Source organism: Dreissena polymorpha, chromosome 5 (genome assembly GCF_020536995.1).
Source record: "Dreissena polymorpha isolate Duluth1 chromosome 5, UMN_Dpol_1.0, whole genome shotgun sequence".
Classification (NCBI taxonomy): domain Eukaryota; kingdom Metazoa; phylum Mollusca; class Bivalvia; order Myida; family Dreissenidae; genus Dreissena; species Dreissena polymorpha.
The window spans coordinates 34409608-34434479 of record NC_068359.1 but is presented as its reverse complement, the minus strand read 5'-3'; the positions used below and the strand labels follow the sequence as shown (position 1 = coordinate 34434479).

At 37.4% G+C, this 24872-nt stretch overlaps 1 protein-coding gene across 8 annotated transcripts in view; it reads right to left on the bottom strand.

The window, feature by feature from the left end:
- LOC127881593 (dynein axonemal heavy chain 12-like) overlaps positions 1-24872 on the bottom strand; it is a 152681-nt gene that overhangs the window by 57100 nt on the left and 70709 nt on the right. For all 8 annotated transcript variants that reach the window (XM_052429580.1, XM_052429581.1, XM_052429579.1 and 5 more), the window contains 10 exons: positions 23763-23888; positions 14500-14688; positions 11755-11900; positions 7699-7837; positions 6741-6907; positions 5786-5978; positions 4823-5028; positions 4151-4225; positions 1964-2045; positions 838-1016 (listed from right to left, as the gene is read on the bottom strand). In XM_052429580.1, coding sequence (XP_052285540.1) covers positions 838-1016; positions 1964-2045; positions 4151-4225; positions 4823-5028; positions 5786-5978; positions 6741-6907; positions 7699-7837; positions 11755-11900; positions 14500-14688; positions 23763-23888 — 1502 coding nt within the window. The remainder of the gene's footprint in view (positions 1-837; positions 1017-1963; positions 2046-4150; positions 4226-4822; positions 5029-5785; positions 5979-6740; positions 6908-7698; positions 7838-11754; positions 11901-14499; positions 14689-23762; positions 23889-24872) is intronic.

The window sequence follows — 24872 nt, the reverse complement described above, 5'->3', positions numbered from 1 at the left end:
ACCTTTAATGCGGAAAGTGTCATCCCTGATTAGCCTGCGCAAACTACACAGGCTAATCTGGGATGACACTTAACGCACATGAATTAAGCCCAGTTTTGCCAGAACAAGGCTGATATGGGTATCGGTATACAAAATACCTGTGGTTGTTTCTGTGAGTGCATGCTGTATGATTTTTTTAAATACCAATTTTTATTTCCAACATTTTGTGAGCATCAGAAAATTCGAAGGACTCCTGCAGCTAATCCTTAGCGACAAACTGATCAATGTCACAACCACCATTAAATTTTAACCTTTTCATTTGAGCTTCATCGCATCAAAAGCCTTGAGCTTATAGAAAAACTAGGAAGAAGCAAGACTTGGTGTCTTTAGAAAATCCAGAGGACCCTCCCCGAATGGAGATTAAACCCGGAACCTTTTGGTCTAAAATCGGACACAATATGCGCTATATCAAGTTGGTCTATGTGAAAAAAAGTGCCAATCGCATCACAAGAAACAAACATGGGCTTCCTTGCCAGCTTTTGTTCCTTCAGGAGCCCATACAAAACACTACCATACAGGGCTTTTTTCCTGTCATTGTGAAGCGGCTTTAGTACCCTTAATTTGTGAAAAACTTAGTAGTGGCCTCTTAAAAATTGTGAAAATATTAGTTGGGAACTTTTAAAAATTTTGAGAAAATGAGTTGCAAACATTTTTAAATTGTGAAAATTTGAGTCCCTAACTTCTCAAAATTGTGAAATTTTTAATCGCAAACTTCTCAAAATGGTTAAAAACAGCAATTCGCTAAGAAGGAATAAAACACTCTGCCACCATTTTTCCATACAGCCATTCTCCAGTTACCTAAAGATGACAAGGTTCATCCTGTTCTTGTGCGTGTTGTTGTACTCCTCAAGACACTGCTCTACGATTGTGTACATGTCATCAAGGGAGCGAACCTCGTCATACACGCGCTCTTCCGGCTCTGCGTCCGGGTTCATGTAGTCTCCGAACATCAAGCTTCTAAGATCCTCCTCTTTCACCTGTAGAATGGTATGTATGTATGTTTTGATGTTTCATAATTTTGCGACAAAATGTTGCAGCAGGTATAGACATTGCTTTGGAAATCAAATGAGTTGTGTTTCATGAAAACAGTGCTTAATTAATGTGCCTAAAGTATTGTTCTAGTTACCCTGACAGGAACGACACATTCCGGCTTGACTGGATTTTTATTTTGAACGGACTAGCTTTAAACAAACAATTTCATTTAAACATTAAAATGTAAACCCAGATATTCCTGTGTGGATTGTACAGGGAAAACTAGGACAACACTTTACCCACATGGCACTAAGCTCAGTTTTCCTACAGCGTACATGTAACTCATATAATAAAAATCTTCAGTTAAATTAGGTAAAATGAAGTGTTTATTTTTATTTTTCAATGACCTCATGTTGAATATCATGTTGTTTATGTATTATAACAACATTGTCTAAACACAAACTGTATTAAAACAAGAGCTGTCACCATAGGATGACTTATGCCCCCTATAAACGCTTGATAGAAGTTATGAGCTTTTTTCGAAACCTAAACGCAGATTTCGAAACCTAAACGCGGACCCTAAGTCCAACGTAAAGTTCACAGGGGTCAAAATGTGTGTGCGTATGGAAAGGCTTTGTCGATATACACATGCATGCCAAATATGAAATTTCTATCTGAAGTGACATAGAAGTTATGAGCATTTTTTGAAACCTAAACGCAAAGTGTGACGGACAGACAGTCTGATCACTATATGCCCTCCATCGGGGTCATAACAGGAGTATACACTGTATTTCACATTATATGTATTTAAACTTAGCAGAATAAATACGTTAATTAAGTGGAAATCAGACTACAAGAGCACGTTTTTTGTTCATGTTTATAATTCATACAATTATTACATAGCGATGCAATCGTATCTAATAAAGAAGAAAGCATTAGAACAAAATCTTACTTTGCCACCATCAGGTACAAGGTTTTCAAACAGGCTTTCAAAGCTGTCCTTGAAGAAATCTTTTGTTGTCTTTTTCACAGCCCTGAGGGAGAATAGTTTCACACAGTCAGGTCAACAATCAAACACTTATTGGCTAGTTTTTGGTATCAAATACTAACTTTAACTAATGACAAATGTATAAACTGTCTAAAAAGGACTTAACAAAAATGTGTGAGGGAGTTTTTGAAATAACAGAAACTTTATAAGTTTACCTTAGCCAGTGTTCAAAGTACAAAAAAGGGGCACAATTATCAGTGTCCGACAAATTTCTTATTTTTCAGGTAGCCCACTGGGCTACCAATAAAAATATTTGGTAGCCCATAAAATTGTCCTACAAAGTGATAAGAGGCAGGTTCTCATCTTTATTTTATTTCTTCATTTACATAAACATAATATGTATACATACATAATAAATAGTCATATACATAATACAGCAAGTAGTCTGATGTACACAGTCAATATCGTAAATTAATGTTACAGTACAGGCACCGTGTACTTAAATGTAAATGTACCAAAGAAAGTTATATACTACATGTAGATATTACATGTATGTGCACATGTATGTGTATTTAAATTCGGACAGCACGTTAAGTCGGTAACGTAAAAAAGCGATTAGATGATCAATACGATTGACTCGTATGGTGTTAATCAATGCAATTGCGCTTTTTAACAACAAACACCGAGTTTCAAGAAATCAAGAGTATTAAATCATTTATTTACTTGTGTCCGACTTTAAGTCATGTCCGAATTTACGTATTAAATCAGTATGTTACGACACTTGTGTGCAGTCAGTATACAGTACAATACTTGTTTCGATAATGAAGGAACTGATACAGCGAAACGGTAACGATACAGCGTGTTTACATTATATTTTATTAAGAGGAAATGTCAATGCCAAATAATTCGCGAGATACCCAAGTACTTTAATTGAAATTCACAACGAAACTTTTAATGGAAATTAAATGATCTCAATGTTGTACCCGCTACGAAATTTTTATTTACAAATAAATACACCCACGCCAATTTTCGCGCGCTTTTTATCTGGACAAAGAAATTCATTTATTAAACGTAGAATTTTGTAACCTTAAATAGCTGTACACAACGCGTGCAAACCGTGGCAGGTGATATACGCAGGTTGCAATACAACGGTCCTGATTGGTAGCTTATTTCATCATATCTTTAAATAGACCCATATGCCGAAATTCATTTGAAACTTTAGAAAATTTTAAACGTTTGTGTTTATGACTCTTATCGTCTTTATTACCCACCCATAATTTGGTTTTAAAAATATAAATCCGGCATATATGGGAATATTGATTAACAGTCGATTAATTCAATTATTAATTGACTATGCAAACTAATTAGCAGGTGTTAACAACGTTCACGCCGTTGTTATTAACATTCATTTTCGGTATCGTTACAGTTTTGAAGAATCCGCTATTGTTTTTATTTATTTAATGTTCGGCGTCTTTGGATATTTAACGAAATCAAAAACGTTGTCGCTATTACTCATTGTTGCGGTTAACAAAGAATTCCAAACTGCGAAATGATGTTGCATCATGTGCGCCAACTATCCAACTGGCTCTCATTATATTATTAGCAGACGACAAATGTTGATTCTGATTGGATTATTAAAATACACTGTTACTGTTTACGACATTACCGCAAGTGATCGGTGACTGATTAGATAATTGATTGCACGTTGTTATATGATTATAAGCAATACACAGTGTACAAACACATGGTCAGCGTGTTTATTCTACGTATGTCTGTCAATAAACCGGGCTACCGCTCTTATAGATTTACAGTAGCCCGGCAGGCGTCAGCTGGAAAATTTCAGTAGCCCTATGAAAAATTTCGGTAGCTCCGGGCAATGGATTTGTCGGACACTGCAATTATGTTAAATTGCAGGTCACTTTTAAAGAACTTGGTGACCATATCCGCTGATCTGTAAAAAGTGTGAAGTTTCAATTAAATCCCTTAAGTATAATCAATGCTTTGGAGAGGTTTCACATTTACAGTATCATATTACTTGCACATCGACCCCCCCTCCCCCTCAATAATGGCGACGCTGAACTTTGACTTGTATAGCAAAGCTCTGACTACTCAGTGAATAATCGTGTGAAAAATTATGATTCAAAGTCTTACTCAAACAGCCATTTGCGGTCATTGTCATCGGTGAGGCGGTCATAGAACACTCGCATGACTTCATGCACCCAGAGTCTGAAAGAGAACACTCCCAATTAAAAAATACATTTATAAATTATTATTTTTTGTTAATTTTTTTATATTATTATTATTTATAATATAATAATATAATATAATATATAATAAAAAAATAATAATATTATTATAATAGTTTTTTTTATTTATTATATATTATAGTCTTACTCGTAATCATACACAGTTAAGTACAATCTTAAGTCTTTTACAATAAAGTTCTTAAAATTTCTAAAAAATGATTTTTAATACATCTATTATAGACTTTAGGTAACAATAGCATAGCTTTTATTTTTATCAAGTAAAATAAAATGTTGCATGCTGCAAAGAAGTAAGATAAATCAAATGTCGTATGCTGCAAATTAGCAAAAACAAATCATATGTCATATGCAGCAAAGAATAAAAAAATAAAATGTCTGCAGCAAAGAAGCAAAAAAATAAAAAGCAGTCTGTTGCAAGAACAATTTTTTAAAAGTAAAATTCATTTTTTTCCGGATGAATTAACCCACCTTGGAAAGGTAATAGCTAACAGATGGCAGGTAACGGTTTTATGCTATTCAAATCTGCAGACACATTATGTGATAAAGAGTTAAATCTCACCTGGCCATGACACGCTTGTTTTCCACCTGTGCCTTCTTGATGAGACACACCCCGAGGATGATCCTGGAGAAGTCTCGCAGGTTGAACACGTAGTGAGACTTGGCCGGGGTGGGCAGCAGGTTGGCAATTGCCTGCTTGTACATCTCAGACGTTGCCCCCACGATCTGGGTCCCCACCGAGATGTAGTCTGACGAGAACTCCTGGTTCTGAAAACGGGTACCAGGATTTTTGATACTTAAAAATCATTATGATTATTCAAAACTAGAAGTGATTTTTATAACAAAAAGCAGTTGCAATTTGGAGACTAGAAATAATTTTTATAACAAAACGCCAATACATTTTGGAGACTAGAAGCGATTTTTATAACAAAAAGCCATTACGTTTTTGGAGACTAGAAGCGATTTTGTAACAAAAAGCAATGTGATTCGGACACTAGAAGTTAATATTTACGACGGCCTGGTCTTACAAGCATACTGAAGCCAGTATTCTGATACAAATTTGAGTTTGTTTTTGACACGAGTTTGACAATCATGCTCTATTTGGTGTTCACACAAATTTTGAGTTTTTTGTTCAGCTCAACCCTGAATTTGAGGACAAATATGTGCCTATTCTCCTCACTGAGATCTGAGATTGTTTGAATCATGGAGCTGACTGACATATTCTCAATACTTAGTAGAATGGATACTCAAATCTCTCATCTTGTGAGTTGAGCAAAAAAAGTGAGAAAATGCATGATACTTAGCTTTTGGTTTGCTTCATCAGAAAAACAATATAAGCAGAAGACATATTGAAAACAAGATATCATTGAGTCGAATCTTTTGACCAAATTTCATGAAGATCGAACAATAAATGTGGCCTCTAGAGTGTTAACAAGGCAAATGTTGATGCCGCACACCGCACGACGGAAAAAGGCGATCACAAAAGCTAAAAAAAACAAACATAAAACAACATCATAAATCTCACCCTCAGGTGGGTGGTCATAATGAGTGAGAAGATTTTCGTCATTGTCTCGTCGTTGAATGGGTTCATGCCTATGATGTTGAAGTGTCGCAAGAATCTCGGGGTCACATCGTTACGGCCACCACCTGGCGGGCCCATAGCGGCGAAGAACTGAATGTCCTGCAGTGTGATCTTAGATGTGTCCTTCAGATCATACCTGAAATATATCATTGGTGTGTATTGTCTGCAAAATTTACAATATCGCAACATTTACAATTTTGCTAAATTTACTATTGCCCAAAACTTACTATTTCCCAAAAATGTTTACTTTTCAAAATTTACGATTTTGAAAAAATTTAAAAAAATCAAAAATGTAAAATTTTGCATTTTTGATAGCACTTTGCATTTATTTTTCAAATTTAATTGCTTTTATGAAGCTAATGCATTAACATCTTATCAGAGTGGCACGAGTGGTATGGTCATATAGTAACACAGGTGTAAATCACCGTTACATAGATTGTACACATTGAGAACAAAACTGATAATACAACATATCTTCAAGTCATGAAAATAAGTCATTATTTTAATAAGATGAGTATACTGTAATGGTAATACTTGATACACCAAAATCAAGACCATGAAACTAAAACTTTCAGTCGAAGAAATGTATATGAGCTTTGCTCTTGGAAAACTAGGCTTAATGCATGTGCGTTAAGTGTCGTCCCAGATAAGCCTGTGAAGTCCACACAGGCTAATTAGTGACGAACCTTTCCGCTCTTATGGAATTGTTTGTTTAAGAAAGTCTCTTCAAAACAAAAATCCAGTCTAGGCAGAAAGTGATGTCCTCAAACAGCTTGTGCAGACTGCACAGGCTAATCTGAGATGACACTTTATGCACATGAATTAAGACCTCTTTTATCAGAGCACATCCCATTCCTTTATAAAATGTTTTCACTAAGGATTTCCATATCAAACTCACCAGTTTCCGTGGTCCAGGTACTGGCGTAGCAACTCAATGGGAGGCTGGGCCCCATAAACCTCCTTCTGGGGCATGTTCAAATCGTCCACGAAGATGATCGCACGTTTCCCCATCTGAGGACCAAACACTCCCTTCCTCCTCTTGTCCAAACGGGACATGATGATGTTCTGTGAAGGACGCATGTGGTTAAAGGCTTCGAATTGATGTTCATTATTGATTTTATTATATTTAAGGATTAAAAAGACTATTGCCAAGCCATAAATGTCCCCTGCTGGTGAAACTCCACTATCGCTGACCATTAGTTCAAGGTCAAGGGGGTCAAAATTTGTGTGCGTATGGAAAGGCCTTGTCCATATACACATGCATACCAAATATGAAGGTTACATCTGAAGCGACATAGAAGTTATGAGCATTTTTCGAAACCTAAACGCAAAAGTGTGACGGACAGACCGACAGACAGCAAAAATGCAATCACTATATGCCCACCTTCGGGGGCATAAATATGCAACAAATAGACTTCATACTCTCTAGTTACTGGCAGATTTCAGTATCATTCAATAGTTTTTATCACACAAAAAAACTATTACAAAAGTTCACTGCCAGAGCAACAAATCTCTTCAGACGATGATGATCTGAGTTATCAGGTATCAAAATACTTTTTTTTTAAGTTCACTTCAAGAGCAACAACTCTTTTAAAACAATCACAATATCATTCAACATTTTTGAAGTCATACAAAAGCTATCAAAAAAGTTCATTTCAAGGGCAACAACTCTTTTAAGACTTCAATAATTTAATTCACCATTTTTAAAGTCATAAAAAAGCTATCAAAAAAGCTCATCTCTAAGGCATCAACTCCGTTAATACGATGATAATATCATTCTACATTTTTAAAGTCATACAAAAGCTATCAAAAAAAGGTCACTTCAAGGGCAACAACTCTTTCCAGAAGAAGATTACCTGAGTCTGGTTAGCGCTGGTCTGAGCGGAGAAGTTCACAAAGGCGGGGAGGAATTTCTCCTTGGGGAGGTCATGCATCAGCTTGTCCTGCACGTACACAGACTTGCCCGTACCCGTGGGACCCACAAACATGATAGGCCTGCAAACACATGATGTGTGTAAGCGTTGTCCCAGAATAGGGTGTGCAGTCTGCACAGGCTAATCAGGGACGACACTTTCCTAGATTTTCTTCAAGACGAGACTTTCTTTACACAAAAAAGTCCATGCAAGTGGAAAGTTACATCCCTGGTTAGCCTGTGTGAACTGCGCAGGCTAATCTTGGATGCTATTTTACTCACATGCATTAAGCATCACAGGATCAGCAGGGAGTTACTCCAGTATAACGCTTAGATAACTCGACCAACCATGGGAGAGCTGTATTTTTTACTTGATAAAAGCATTCCTCATAGTGTCACAAAATGTATCGAAAATAACAATACTCTCCAAATTATTCCATCTTTTTGTGTTTGTAACGCTTTATAATTTTCAGGTTTTCAAATTGTCAAAAGATGAATATAATGCATATTTTAGTGCATGGTAAATTTTCAGTATTAGTGTTTCCTGGCAAATATAATAACTACTATGAAAATGTGCAAATCTTCATTTGTTTTTTCATTTTGACAATTTACCAAAACATGAAAAGGGCCCTTTAAAGAGCAAAACACAAGCTTAGGACATACATATGGACGGACAAGCAACTGCATTCCTAAATGTCTCCAACTTCAAGGGGGCATACAAATCGGTATTATCGTAAACACAGACTGAGCAAGAAATGCCGGGATCAATTGCCATTCATATTGAGGTGAAAATGTAAACAAATTAATGTTGTCAAAATAAGTCTAAATCAATACCATGAAAATGACTTTATTCCTGAATTAATGGCAAATAATCAACAAACGGTGGCAGACTGTTATGCATAGCATTTAAAGAGTTTTCCTGCAATCACACAGTATGTAGTAATGAAACTCTGTAAGAACATATAAGGAAGTCATATGGTGAAATTAAGTATTTGTGGTAGATCCATATAAGTATTCTTTAAAGGAACCCATGATCATTTCCAATATAACATTTGTTTAACACAAAGGCATTGACCAAGAAATGCTTTCTTTAAATTTCATTTCAGCAAATATTTTCTCTTTCAAACAGTCATTTTCTTTAATTATTTAGAAGTAAAATTATTTTATAGTTCATAATCCATATGGTATAATACGCACACTTTATTACATATGCAGATTGAGAGATATTAAATATAATACATGTGTACATGCATTTATATGACATTTGCATGTTAGCTTGGCAGAGTAAATATTAAATACATGAAAGCAGAAGAGACATTTGAATATTATATTTCCTAATATAAATAAGAAAAACATATCACAATCTAGATTTATTGATGAGAGCCTTCTTCAAACAAGGGCTGTTTGTAAAACATGCATGCCCCCCATATGGGCTGTCAGTTGTAGTGGCAGCCATTGTGTGAATACGTTTTATTGTTACTGTGACCTTGACCTTTGACCTAGCGAACTGAAAATCAATAGGGGTCATCTGCCAGTCATGATCAATGTACCTATGAAGTTTCATGATCCTAGGCCTAATTATTGTTGACTTATCATCAGGAAAGCATTTTACTGTTTCAAGTCACTGTGACCTTCACCTTTGACCTAGTGACCTGAAAATCAATAGGGGTCATCTGCCAGTCATGATCAAAGTACCTATGAAGTTTCATGTTCCTAGGCGTAAGCTTTCTTGAGTTATCATCCGGAAACCATTTTACTGTGTCAAGTCACCGTGACCTTTGACCTAGTGACCTGAAAATCAATAGGGGTCATCTGCGAGTCATGATCAATGTACCTATGAAGTTTCATGATCCTAGGCATAAGCGTTCTTGAGTTATCAACCGGAAACCATTTTACTGGTTCAAGTCACCGTGACCTTGACCTTTGACCTAGTGACATGAAAATTAATAGGGGTCATCTGCGAGGCATGATCAATGCACCAATGAGGTTTCATGATTTTAGACGTAAGCGTTCTTGAGTTATCATCCGGAAACCATTTTACTGGTTCGAGTCACCGTGAGCTTGACCTTTGACCTAGTGACCTGAAAATCAATAGGGGTCATCTGCGAGTCATGATCAATGTACCTGAGTTTCATGATCTTAGGCGTAACCATTCAGTGGATCGACCGACCGACTGACATGTGCAAAACAATATACTCCCTCTTCTTCGAAGGGGGGCATAATAAATATCATAACATTTTTTAGCATTTCTCTGGGAAAACCGGTCTTCATGCATGTGCGTAAATTGTCCTATCAAATCAGCCTGTGCAGACCACACAGACTAATCAGGGACAACACTTTATGCACATGCATACGATTCCATTTTTTGAGCTAAAGGCTAATTTAAAATGGTGATTTAATCTTTGAATATACCAATCTCCCAAAATGCCATTCAACAGAAAAAGATACAATAAAACACATCCACCAAAAAAGCCATTGTTCCCATATCACGTGCATTAAATGCTGTAATCACTGTACCCATTGCTAGCAATCAGTACTTCCATTGATAGCGCTACTGGCGGTCCAAAAAGCCTCAATGTGGAAAAACTGGGCTGAATGCATGTGCATAAAAAGTTGTCCCAGATTAGCCTGTGTGGACAGCACATCTGGACCAACACTTTACGCACAATCAATAAGCCCTGTTTTACCAGAACATGGCTCCAATATTAAACCTTTTAGAAAAAGTGTATGTGTCAAGATACACATTTTTGTCAACTAATGTACAATTCAACACAATGTGGTTAATTAACAAAAATACTCAGAATGGTACACTCTGTACAATATACAGACTCTGACGAACACAAAATGAACTTTGGTATTTAAAAAACATTAATGTTTATAGTGACTTGATTGGAAAGATCTCCTCCTCCATGTTGCCATAATAGCAAGAAACGGAGGAATATATACATACATGTATGTATTGCTGCGTAATATGTAAGTAGGTTTAATATACAAATGCTTCGTTCGGCACATACAAATATTTATGTAATAAAGCAAATTAAATATAGACACTAAATTTATTAGTGGTCATATTATGGTAAAATGTATAATTTATTTGTATAACTTTCATAATATGTGTCTTGTTCTGTGAAAATTGGGCAAATGCATGTGCATTAAGTGTTGTTCCAGATTAGCCTGTGCAGTCCGCACAGGCTAATCAGGGAAGAAACTTTCCGCTTTAATGGTATTTTTCGTTTAAAGGAAGTCCTTTTTTAAAGAAAATCTAGTTTAATCGTAAAGTGTCATCTCTGATTAGCCTGTGTGGACTGCACAGGCTAATCTGGGACAACACTTTGCGCACATGCATTATGCCCAATTTTCTCAGAACAAGACACATATTCTGATAACACATGAGCCACCAGAATATCAAAAATTCACAAATAACAAATGTGCATATAAAAAATTCCCTTCTTCCTCATCAAACAACGTCTTCATAGTGCTTATAAACAATTTTTTTAAATAATATTTAAACAGCTTAATAAGTTACAACGTGCAGTTACAAAAGTAACTTTGTTTTGTAGGTGCAGAAAACCACTACAATACTGCTATGAAATGAAGTATATGTATATAATCATATGCACATGCATACACTTGTAAACCATCTATAAAATAACCAGGTGGTAGAGTTACCTTAGTACTCCACGATGGCTTCGACTAAAATGTCGATAAACAATTGGCAAAAAATGGAACTCAAATATCAAACATAGGATTACACCATGCAAATGTCAGAAAGATAACGTGATTTTGATAAGTGGCTGAAAACAAATAAGTCACCATGCAATGTGATACATTTTAACATAAAACACTGTAAAACACATGTGGATTAATCATTAATGTTATTAGCCTTTACTTGAGGTCAGTAATACTTTACGACAAGCACAGAAACATTAAACTTAACTAAAAATTAAGTCACAACACTATTTAAATTATGAAATAAATCTTCGAAAAATGCATAAAATACCTGCAGTGGTCAATGCATAGTTCCATGAGAAATCGGTATCGGGCAGTGTCCATTGTGGGAACCAACATTTCTCGGATCTTCTTGGACTTTGGCTCCACTCCTTTCAGCAGCTCATTCCAATGTTTCCAGTTGCCACGCCCCTTTTGCTGTTTATAATATATATATTTATATATAAATATTTCAGAAAAATCATTTCATTTGATGAACAAATGAACTAGACCAAACAAAAGAATTTTATCCTATTAACAGATGAAAATCGATAGTATAACAAGGATCGTATAAACATGAGCTTTATACTATCACTATTTTAGATCAGGTTTGGGTCTTTCCTAAAATTGAGAATCTGTTTTTGTCAACTATGGAAAGAAAGAAAGCCTCGAGCTACATTGGTTCTAAGCCTCGCATGATAAACTTGATCTTTATCCAAAACTCACACAATATTCTCTATATATCATACCTACATGTTTTATGCAAATGAATACAGTGACATGATTAACAAGATGCTGCATTCAATAACATGCATATGTCCTCAGTGGAAGCCTTGTCAATATTGATTCAACTTACCGTTTAAATAATTTTACCTCCAAAAGTGAGTCAATGTCAAGGGTCCGTATTAGGGTCCGTATTCACCAACCCCATTCTTAGACTTAAGAATAAGAAATAGACATAGACCCCCAAAACATATGCCCAGTATTTGAATATTAACAGTATACCACTGGGGATTTTGCCATAAACAAAACACTCTTCATGAACAATGATATAGACAGAGATGCCAAGTTTGACTCAGAATTAAAGCAGTATTGGAATATTGCATTTAAAGAAAATTCTTCATTTTAAGACTCGAGTCTAAGAATTGTTTGGTGAATACATGCTCAGGTTAAAATGAGGTCCAAGGATGAGGGCGAGTTGAGAGTGTTCATAAATAACATCCATACAGATTTCAAAGCTTTTTAGCAAGCGGTATTGATGTCAGTTGAAATGGGTCATTTGGGTTTACCCAGACTTTGGACCTTTGGACATTTAATCAGTCCAAAATAGGTCAACTTCAAGGTCAAATGAGGTCAGGTCATGAGGGTGTGTTAAGTGTTTTAAAGATATCATTAATTCAACTATCAAAGCTGTGTATGATGCATTATTGATGTTATACAAAAATGTGTCATTTTATTTTAACTTCGTACAGACGGAAGAAAGAATAAAACAAGAGATGTGTTTGTCAGAAACACAATGCCCCTTATTGCCCTGCTTTGAAATAAAATTTCAATATATCATTTGGCAGGTTTAGAAATTATGTCCCTTTTAAAGCTTATTACTTCCCTTGGATTTTTTTTTTTACTTTTGACTTTGAAGGATGACCTTGACTTTGACCTTTCACCACTCAAAATATGCAGCTCCATGAGATTCATATGCATGCCAAATATCAAGTTGCTATCTGCAATATTGCAAAGGTTATGGCCAATGTTAAAGTTTTTGGATGGACTGACAGACGGACGGATGGACTGACAGACGGACGGATGGACGGACAGTTCAAATGCTATATGCAACCCTCTTGGGGACATAAAAACAAACCAACAAATGTACAGGCCAATCACTTAATGCCTCCTGGCATGTGTACATACCAGGGACAAACACATGTTTACACAAAAGTTACCACAATTTTTTACTGACATACTTAAAATATGTCCCACATAGCAGATATACACTACCACACTTCTCACATGACAACAGGTACCAATTGTAACTCATTAATATACAGTCAGCTATTAAATTCCAGTTGCATATTCTATTTTTTTTGTATGAATCACACGTCTTTACCCTTAACCACTCAGATATGCACTTTGAAAATAAAAATAAAGCGTTTGTAGTCCCTTAATAGAAAATCAAATTCAATTCAAGACCTTTCTTACTAGATTAATGTTTTAAAACTTCATTTCCAACCCAAGAATACTGATGAGCAGCAAACAGCATAAATGCTGAACAGACAACGAGTTACTTGCAGGCTGTTCTGTTTTTATGCTAGAATACAGCCATTTTCAATTTGCTTCTGAGTGGAGAAGAGTTAATTTTTAAGAGCTGCATCATTTAAAGCTTTAGAAATTTAAAGATTCAAATACATTATGTGACTTTTTGCATTTATATACCTACACCAAGGACCTAAAAATTAATAAAATCTTTATTACAAATTAATAATAAGTGACCGTATAAACATTAATACAAATTACCTTGGAATCTTCTCGTTCAGGCTAACATACAAGATTTTTCACAAAATTAAACATCAAAACTGCACACATTGTCATTTAGCAACTTCTAAGCAAAGTCCATCGATATTTCCTGAATGCTTAATTATAATACATCATCATTGTAATTGTGAAAATATAGCATACAACAAAACAGCATGCGTCCTTTCCAAATACATATTTATTTAGTTATTCATAGAAACAAATGGAATGAGATTTGATGATTAAATGACAGACTCAAGCTTATGCATGCAATAATAATACAAAAGTAAACTAACCTGAACAACTAAAATATGTATAGTTTTAAAAAATGCCCAAGGAGTGAAAATGAACCCACAATGGCAGACTATGTTTCATCTAACTGTTTAGAATAAAGACATTACAGCTATGACATTACGTCTCTTTCAAAGACCTCAACAATTTTATCACTAAACAGAAGCTAAGCAAGCCTAGCAGGTGGGGGAGGGGGGGGGGAGAAACAATACTTCAAACATCATCAAACAGCACTTACCTCAAAGAATATATCATACACAGAGTGCTCGGGCGGGATGGGCACATCAAATTTGTTGATCAGTTTTGGTATCGGGTGTTTCTCAAACTTTCCAGACAGCAGTTCCTTGAAGAAGGCATCAAACTTGTGCCTGCCGTCCACGTCAACCACGGCACCAATAGACCATGGGATGGAAAACAGAATCACGCTCTGAAATGAAACACTTCTCTGTCAAAACTTGACTAGGCAACCATAGACCAGGGGATGGAAAACAGAATCACGCTCTGAAATGCAACACTTTTTTGTCAATACTTGACTAGGCAACACTATCCCAGGGGATGGAAAACAGAATCACGCTCTGAAATGCAACACTTCTCTGTCAATACTTGACTAGGCAACGATAGACCACTGAATGGAAAACAGAATCACGCTCTGAAATGCAACACTTCTCTGTCAATACTTGACTAGGCAACGATAGACCACTGGATGGAAAACAGAATCACACTCTGAAATGCAACACTTCTCTGTCAATACTTGACTAGGCAATGATAGACCACTGGATGGAAAACAGAATCACGCTCTGAAATGAAACACTTCTCTGTCAATACTTGACTAGGCAACCATAGACCACGGGATGGAAAACAGAATCACGCTCTAAAATGAAACACTTCTCTGTCAATACTTGACTTGGCTCCAATAGACCATGGGATGGAAAACAGAATCACACTCTGAAATGCAACACTTCTCTGTCAATACTTGACTAGGCAACCATAGACCACGGGATGGAAAACAGAATCACGCTCTAAAATGAAACACTTCTCTGTCAATACTTGACTTGGCTCCAATAGACCACGGGATGGAAAACAGAATCACACTCTAAAATGAAACACTTCTCTGTCAATATTTGACTAGGCAGCAATAGACCACGGCATGGAAAACAGAATCACGCTCTTAAATGCAACACTTCTCTGACAATACTTGACTAGGCAATAATATCCCAGAGGATGGAAAACAGAATCACACTCTGAAATGCAACACTTCTCTGTCAATACTTGACTAGGCAACAATAGACAACGGCATGGAAAACAGAATCACGCTCTGAAATGCAACACTTCTCTGTCAATACTTGACTAGGCAACAATATCCCATGGGATGGAAAACAGAATCACAATCTGAAATGAAACACTTCTCTGTCAATACTTGACTAGGCAACATAGACCACAGAATGGAAAACAGAATCACACTCTGAAATGAAACACTTCTCGGTCAATACTTGACTAGGCAACAATATCCCAGGGGATGAAAAACAGAATCACACTCTAAAATGCAACACTTCTCTGTCAATACTTAACTAGGCAACCATAGACCAGGGCATGGAAAACAGAATCACGCTCTGAAATGCAACACTTCTCTGTCAATACTTGACTTGGCACCAATAGACCATGGGATGGAAAACAGAATCACGCTCTGAAATGCAACAATTCTCTGTCAATACTTGACTAGGCAACCATAGACCACTGGATGGAAAACAGAATCATGCTCTGAAATGCAACACTTCCCTGTCAATACTTGACTAGGCAACAATAGACCATGGGATGGAAAACAGAATCACACTCTGAAATGAAACACTTCGCTGTCAATACTTGACTTGGCACCAATAGACCATGGGATGGAAAACAGAATCACGCTCTGAAATGCAACAATTCTCTGTCAATACTTGACACCAATAGACCATGAGATGGAAAACAGAATCATGCTCTGAAATGCAACACTTCTCGGTCAATACTTGACTAGGCAACAATAGATCAACGCATGGAAAACAGAATTATACTATGAAATGAAACACTTCTCTGTCAATACTTGACTAGGACACCATAGACCACGGCATGGAAAACAGAATCACGCTCTGAAATGCAACACTTCTCTGTCAATATTTGACTAGGCAACGATAGACCACTGGATGGAAAACAGAATCACACTCTGAAATGCAACACTTCTCTGTCAATATTTGACTAGGCATTGATAGACCACTGGATGGAAAACAGAATCACGCTCTAAAATGAAACACTTCTCTGTCAATACTTGACTAGGCAACGATAGACCACTGGATGGAAAACAGAATCACACTCTAAAATTCAACACTTCTCTGTCAATACTTGACTAAGCAATGATAGACCACGGGATGGAAAACAGAATCACATTCTGAAATGCAACACTTCTCTGTCAATACTTGACTAGGCAACATAGATCAGGGTATGGAAAACAGAATCACACTCTGAAATGCAACACTTCTCGGTCAATACTTGACTAGGCAACAATATCCCAGGGGATGAAAAACAGAATCACACTCTAAAATGCAACACTTCTCTGTCAATACTTAACTAGGCAACCATAGACCAGGGCATGGAAAACAGAATCACGCTCTGAAATGCAACACTTCTCTGTCAATACTTGACTTGGCACCAATAGACCATGGGATGGAAAACAGAATCACGCTCTGAAATGCAACAATTCTCTGTCAATACTTGACTAGGCAACCATAGACCACTGGATGGAAAACAGAATCATGCTCTGAAATGCAACACTTCCCTGTCAATACTTGACTAGGCAACAATAGACCATGGGATGGAAAACAGAATCACACTCTGAAATGAAACACTTCGCTGTCAATACTTGACTTGGCACCAATAGACCATGGGATGGAAAACAGAATCACGCTCTGAAATGCAACAATTCTCTGTCAATACTTGACACCAATAGACCATGAGATGGAAAACAGAATCATGCTCTGAAATGCAACACTTCTCGGTCAATACTTGACTAGGCAACAATAGATCAACGCATGGAAAACAGAATTATACTATGAAATGAAACACTTCTCTGTCAATACTTGACTAGGACACCATAGACCACGGCATGGAAAACAGAATCACGCTCTGAAATGCAACACTTCTCTGTCAATATTTGACTAGGCAACGATAGACCACTGGATGGAAAACAGAATCACACTCTGAAATGCAACACTTCTCTGTCAATATTTGACTAGGCATTGATAGACCACTGGATGGAAAACAGAATCACGCTCTAAAATGAAACACTTCTCTGTCAATACTTGACTAGGCAACGATAGACCACTGGATGGAAAACAGAATCACACTCTAAAATTCAACACTTCTCTGTCAATACTTGACTAAGCAATGATAGACCACGGGATGGAAAACAGAATCACATTCTGAAATGCAACACTTCTCTGTCAATACTTGACTAGGCAACATAGATCAGGGTATGGAAAACAGAATCACACTCTGAAATGCAACACTTCTCTGTCAATACTTGACTAGGCAACGATAGACCACTGGATGGAAAACAGAACCACACTCTAAAATGCAACACTTCTCTGTCAATACTTGACTAGGCAATGATAGACCACGGGATGGAAAACAGAATCACATTCTGAAATGCAACACTTCTCTGTCAATACTTGACTAGGCAACATAGATCAGGGTATGGAAAACAGAATCACACTCTGAAATGCAACACTTCTCTGTCAATACTTAACTAGGCAACCATAGATCAGGGCATGGAAAACAGAATCAGGCTTTGAAATGCAACACTTCTCTGTCAATACTTGACTAGGCAACATAGATCAGGGCGTGGAAAACAGAATCACACTCTGAAATAAAACACTTCTCGGTCAATACTTGACTAGGCAACCATAGATCAGGGCATGGAAAACAGAATCAGGCTCTGAAATGCAACACTTCTCTGCCAATACTTGACTAGGCAACAATATCCCAGGGGATGGAAAAAAGAATCACACTCTGAAATGCAACACTTCTCTGTGAATACTTGACTTGGCAAACATAGACCAGGGCATGGAAAACAGAATCACGCTCTGAAATGTAACACTTCTCTGTCAATACTTGACTAGGCAACATAGACCATGGGATGGAAAACAGAATCACGCTCTGAAATGCAACACTTCACTGTCAATACTTGACTAGGCAACGATAGACCATGGGATGGAAAACAGAATCACGCTCTGAAATGCAACACTTCTCTGTCAATACTTGACTAGGCAACAATATCCCAGGGGATGGAAAACAGAATCACACTCTGAAATGCAACACTTCTCTGTCAATACTTGACAAGGCCACAATATCCCAAGGGATGGAAAACAGAATCATGCTCTGAAATGAAACATTTCTCTGTCAATACTTGACTAGGCAACAATATCCCAGGGGATGGAAAACAGAATCACACTCTGAAATGCAACACTTCTCTGTCAATACTTGACTAGGCAATAATATCCCAGGGGATGGAAAACAGAATCACACTCTGAAATGCAACACTTCTCTGTCAATACTTGACTAGGCAACGATAGACCACTGAATGGAAAACAGAATCACGCTCTGAAATGCAACACTTCACTGTCAATACTTGACTAGGCAACGATAGACCATGGGATGGAAAACAGAATCACTCTCTGAAATCCAAAACTTCTCTGTCAATACTTGACTAGGCAACATAGATCAGGGCATGGAAAACAGAATCACACTCTGAAATGCAACACTTCTCTGTCAATATTTGACTAGGCAATGATAGACCATGGGATGGAAAACAGAATCACACTCTGAAATGGAACAATTCTCTGTCAATATTTGACTAGGCAACGATAGACAACTGGATGGAAATCAGAATCACACTCTGAAATGCAACACTTCTCTGTCAATACTGCACTAGGCAACCATAGACCATGGCATGGAAAACAGAATCATGCTCTGAAATGCAACACTTCTCTGTCAATACTTGACTAGGCAACCATGGACCACAGCATGGAAAACAGAATTATGCTCTTAAATGCAACACTTCTCTGTCAATACAGAATCACGCTCTGAAATGAAACACTTCTCTGTCAATACTTGACTAGGCAACATAGATCAGGGCATGGAAAACAGAATCACACTCTGAAATGAAACACTTCTCGGTCAATACTTGACTAGGCACCAATAGACCATGAGATGGAAAACAGAATCACGCTCTGAAATGCAACATTTCTCTGTCAATATTTGACTAGGCAACCATAGACCACGGGATAGAAAACAGAATCATGCTCTGAAATGCAACACTTCTCCTTCAATACTTGATAAGGCTACGATAGACCACGGGATGGAAAACAGAATCACGCTCTTAAATGCAACACTTCTCTGTCAATACTTGACTAGGCAATAATATCCTAGGGGATGGAAAACAGAATCATGCTCTGAAATGCAACACTTCTCTGTCAATACTTGACTAGGCAACAATATCCCAGGGGATGGAAAACAGGATCACACTCTGAAATGCAACACTTCTCTGTCAATACTTGACTAGGCAACAATATCCCAGGGGATGGAAAACAGAATCACACTCTGAAATGCAACACTTCTCTGTCAATACTTGACACCAATAGACCATGGGATGGAAAACAGAATCACGCTCTGAAATGCAACACTTCTCTGTCAATACTTGACTAGGCAACTATAGACCATGGGATGGAAAACAGAATCACGCTCTGAAATGCAACACTTCTCTGTCAATATTTGACAAGGCAACCATAGACCACGGGATGGAAAACAGAATCACGCTCTGAAATGAAACACTTCTCTGTCAATACTTGACTAGGCACCATAGACCATGGCATGGAAAACAGAATCACGCTCTCAAATGCAACACTTCTCTGTCAATATTTGACTAGGCAACCATAAACCACGGCATGGAAAACAGAATCACGCTCTGAAATGCAACCCTTCTCTGTTAATATTTGACTAGGCAACCATAGACCACAGCATGGAAAACAGAATCACACTCTGAAATGAAACACTTCTCTGTAAATACTTGACTAGGCAACATAGATCAGGGCATGGAAAACAGAATTACACTCTGAAATGCAACACTTCTCTGTCAATATTTGACTAGGAAACCATCGACCAGAGAATAGAAAACAGAATCACGCTCTGAAATGAAACACTTCTCTGTCAATACTTGACTAGGCAACCATAGACCAGGGCATGGAAAACAGGATCACACTCTGAAATGCAACACTTCTCGGTCAATACTTGACTAGGCAACCATAGACCAGGGCATGGAAAACAGAATCACGCTCTGAAATTAAACACTTCTCCTTCAATACTTGACTAGGCAACCATAGACCAGGGCATGAAAAACAGAATCACACTCTGAAATGCAACACTTCTCGGTCAATACTTGACTAGGCAACCATAGACCAGGGCATGGAAAACAGAATCACACTCTGAAATGCAACACTTCTCGGTCAATACTTGACTAGGCAACCATAGACCATGGCATGGACAACAGAATCACACTCTGAAATAAAACACTTCTCTGTCAATACTTGACTAGGCAACCATAGACCATGGCATGAAAAACAGAATCACACTCTGAAATGCAACACTTCTCTGTCAATACTTGACAAGGCAACATAGATCAAGGTATGGAAAACAGAATCACGCTCTGAAATGCAACACTTCTCTGTCAATACTTGACAAGGCAACATAGATCAAGGTATGGAAAACAGAATCACGCTCTGAAATGAATCACGCTCTGTCAATATTTGACTAGGCACCAATAGACCATGGAATGGAAAACAGAATCATGCTCTAAAATGCAACACTTCTCTGTCAATACTTGACAAGGCAAGAAAGATCACGGCATGGAAAACAGAATCACGCTCTGAAATGCAACATTTCTCTGTCAATTCTTGACTAGGCACCAATAGACCATGGGATGGAAAACAGAATCATGCTCTGAAATGCAACACTTCTCTGTCAATATTTGACTAGGCACCAATAGACCATGGGATGGAAAACAGAATTATGCTCTGAAATGCAACACTTCTATGTCAATACTTGACTAGGCAACCATAGACCACTGGATGGAAAACAGAATCACGCTCTGAAATGAAACACTTCTCTGTCAATACTTGACTAGGCAACGATAGACCAGGGGATGGAAAACAAAATCACACTCTGAAATGCAACACTTCTCTGTCAATACTTGACTAGGCAACAATATTCCAGGGCATGGAAAACAGAATCACACTCTGAAATGCAACACTTCTCTCTCAATATTTGACTAGGCAACAATAGACCACAGGATGGAAAACAGAATCACGCTCTGAAATGAAATACTTCTCTGTCAATACTTTGACTAGGCAACAATATCCCATGGGATGGAAAACAGAATCACCCTCTGAAATGAAACACTTCTCTGTCAATATTTGACAAGGCAACAATAGACCATGGCATGGAAAACAGAATCACGCTCTGAAATGCAACACTTCTCTGTCAATACTTGACAAGGCAACAATAGACCACTGAATGGAAAACAGAATCACACTCTAAAATGAAACACTTCTCTGTCAATACTTGACTAGGCAAATATATCCCAGGGGATGGAAAAAAGAATCACACACTGAAATGAAACACTTCTCTGTCAATACTTGACTAGGCAACAATATCCCATGGCATGGAAAACAAAATCACACTCTGAAATGAAACACTTCTGTCAATACTTGACTAGGCAACAATATCCCAGGGGATGGAAAACAGAATCACGCTCTGAAATGCAACACTTCTCTGTCAATACTTGACTTGGCTCCAATAGACCACTGGATGGAAAACAGAATCACACTCTGAAATGCAACACTTCTCTGTCAATACTTGACAAGGCAACCATTTCAGAGCATGTTTCATTTCAGAGCGTGATTCTGTATTGACAGAAAAGTGTTGCATTTAAGAGCGTGATTCTGTTTTCCATGCCATGGTCTATTGTTGCCTAGTCAAGTATTGACAGAGAAGTGTTGCATTTCAGAGTGTGATTCTGTTTTCCATCCCGTGGTCTATGGTTGCCAAGTCAAGTATTGACAGAGAAGTGTTGCATTTCAAAGTGTGATTCTGTTTTCCATCCCGTGGTCTATGGTTGCCTAGTCAAGTATTGACAGAGAAGTGTTGCATTTCAGAGTGTGATTCTGTTTTCCATCCAGTGGTCTATGGTTGCCTAGTCAAGTATTGACAGAGAAGTGTTGCATTTCAGAGCGTGATTCTGTTTTCCATCCCGTGGTCTATTGTTGCCTAGTCAAATATTGACGGAGGAGTGTTTCATTTCAGAGTGTGATTCTGTTGTCCATGCCCTGGTCTATGGTTGCCTAGTCAAATATTGACCGAGAAGTGTTGCATTTCAGAGTGTAATTCTGTTTTCCATGCCCTGATCTATGTTGCCTAGTCAAGTATTGAAGAAGAAGTGTTTCATTTCAGAGTGTGATTCTGTTTTCCATGTCCTGATCTATGTTGCCTAGTCAAGTATTGACTAGGCAACAATATCCCAGGGGATGGCAAACAGAATCACGCTCTGAAATGCAACACTTCTCTGTCAAAACTTGACTAGGCAACAATATTCCATGGCATGGAAAACAGAATCACACTCTGAAATGCAACACTTCTTTGTCAATACTTGACTAGGCAACCATAGACCAGGGCATGGACAACAGAATCCGATCTGAAATGCAACATTTAGTTTCAACCTATATATTTTAGCTCAATTGCATTAAAAGATGAAAGCTTATTGAAACACTCAAGTCCATTTCCTGAGTAGAACCATTACTTGATGTTTTTGGGGTCCGAATGTCAACACTCAATCTATTCTTGACCATATTTATAACGATTTAAGTTTAACATGTTATCACATGGAATTATACACTTACATTTCCAGTTCATTCATAATCAATCAAGCTAATTTTACTAACAAAGTATGTCAATAACAAGCAATCAGGCCAGAAGAGAATTGCACTCATATTTGTCATTGAAAACAAATGTTAATTCAAAGAATTGTACAAATATGTTTCCTACAAAACAAATATAAATGCAAACTGAAAATGCTAAAAGAACAAGTATATGGTTTTGTTTAACCCTTTCCCACTCAGAAGCAAAGTGAAAATGGATACATGCAAACAGCATAAAACCAGAACAGCCTGCGAGTAACTCGCAGTCTGTTCGGGTTTTATGCTGTTTGCTGCTCATCCTTCAAAACTTGAATTAAGTAAGAAAGGTCTTGAATTAAATGTTACTTTCTTTGGGACTACAAACACATCAAAATACATATCTAAGTGGTAAAGGGTTAATGTAAATGATCTAGCAAACTCGATGGAATTTATGACATCTAAAAGAACTTTTTATTTATTTTATAATGCCAGGGCAACTAATGTTCAAGGTTCATTGACGACTCACAATGACCCATCCGCGAATGGCCTTGTTGTGCTCTGCGTCCGGGGCATGGAGGGACTCCGACATCAGCATGTCAATCAGGTACATCATGGAACGCACCACATGGGAATGCTTCGATGCAATGTACTCCTGTAAACCAGATGACAATAGTCATCATTCACACGGGTTGTATATACCACACATGAAATCAGACAAAAATTCAGTAATGTGCATTACACATTGAGATCAACATTATGCATGAAAGTTAAGCCTCGTTCTAGCAAAGATTGGGCTTAATGCATGTGTATCAAGAGTTGTCCCAGATAAGCCTGTGCAGTCTGCACAGGCTAATCAGGGATGACACTCTCTGCCTAGACTGGATTTTGCATAAAACACTTTTTATAAATGAAAAATTGTATACAAGTGGAAAGTGTTGATTGCACAGGCTAATCTGGAACAACACTTTACACAAATTTATTGAGCCTAGTTTCCCAGAAAGCGACTTAATTGTACAATTTAAGTACAATGAGCAATTCTGCTTACTGTTAAAATTTCAATATTTCAATATGTGTTCTTAGAAACAACTTTCACAGGCTCCAATTATGCATTTGTACAACTAAATACGGCCAAAATCACATTCATCATCCTTTTTTGTTTATACAGAGTGTTCTTTTAGGGTAAAATTTTGTGCAGAAATTTTGACAGATCCCAATCTCGAAAAGTATACATTTTTTCCAAATGACTGCCTAAAAATACCCAAATGAAGGTTAAAAACAAGGTTAAAGGCAAAGATAATGTAACAAGAGCTGTCACCATAGGATGACTTATGCCCCCTATAAACGCTTGGTAGAAGTTATGAGTTTTTTTGAAACTCAACGCAGATTTCGAAACCTAAACGCAGACCCTAAGTTCAAGGTCAAGGTCACAGGGGTCAAAACTTAAGTGCGTATGGAAAGGCCTTGCCCATATACACATGCATGCCAAATATGAAATTGCTATCTGAAGCGACATAGAAGTGATGAGCATTTTTCGAAATCTAACCGCAAAGTGTGACGGACGGACGGACAGTCCGATCACTATATGCCGCCCTTCGGGAGCATAAAATTGTCTTAGTATATCAAAATAAAGCAGAAA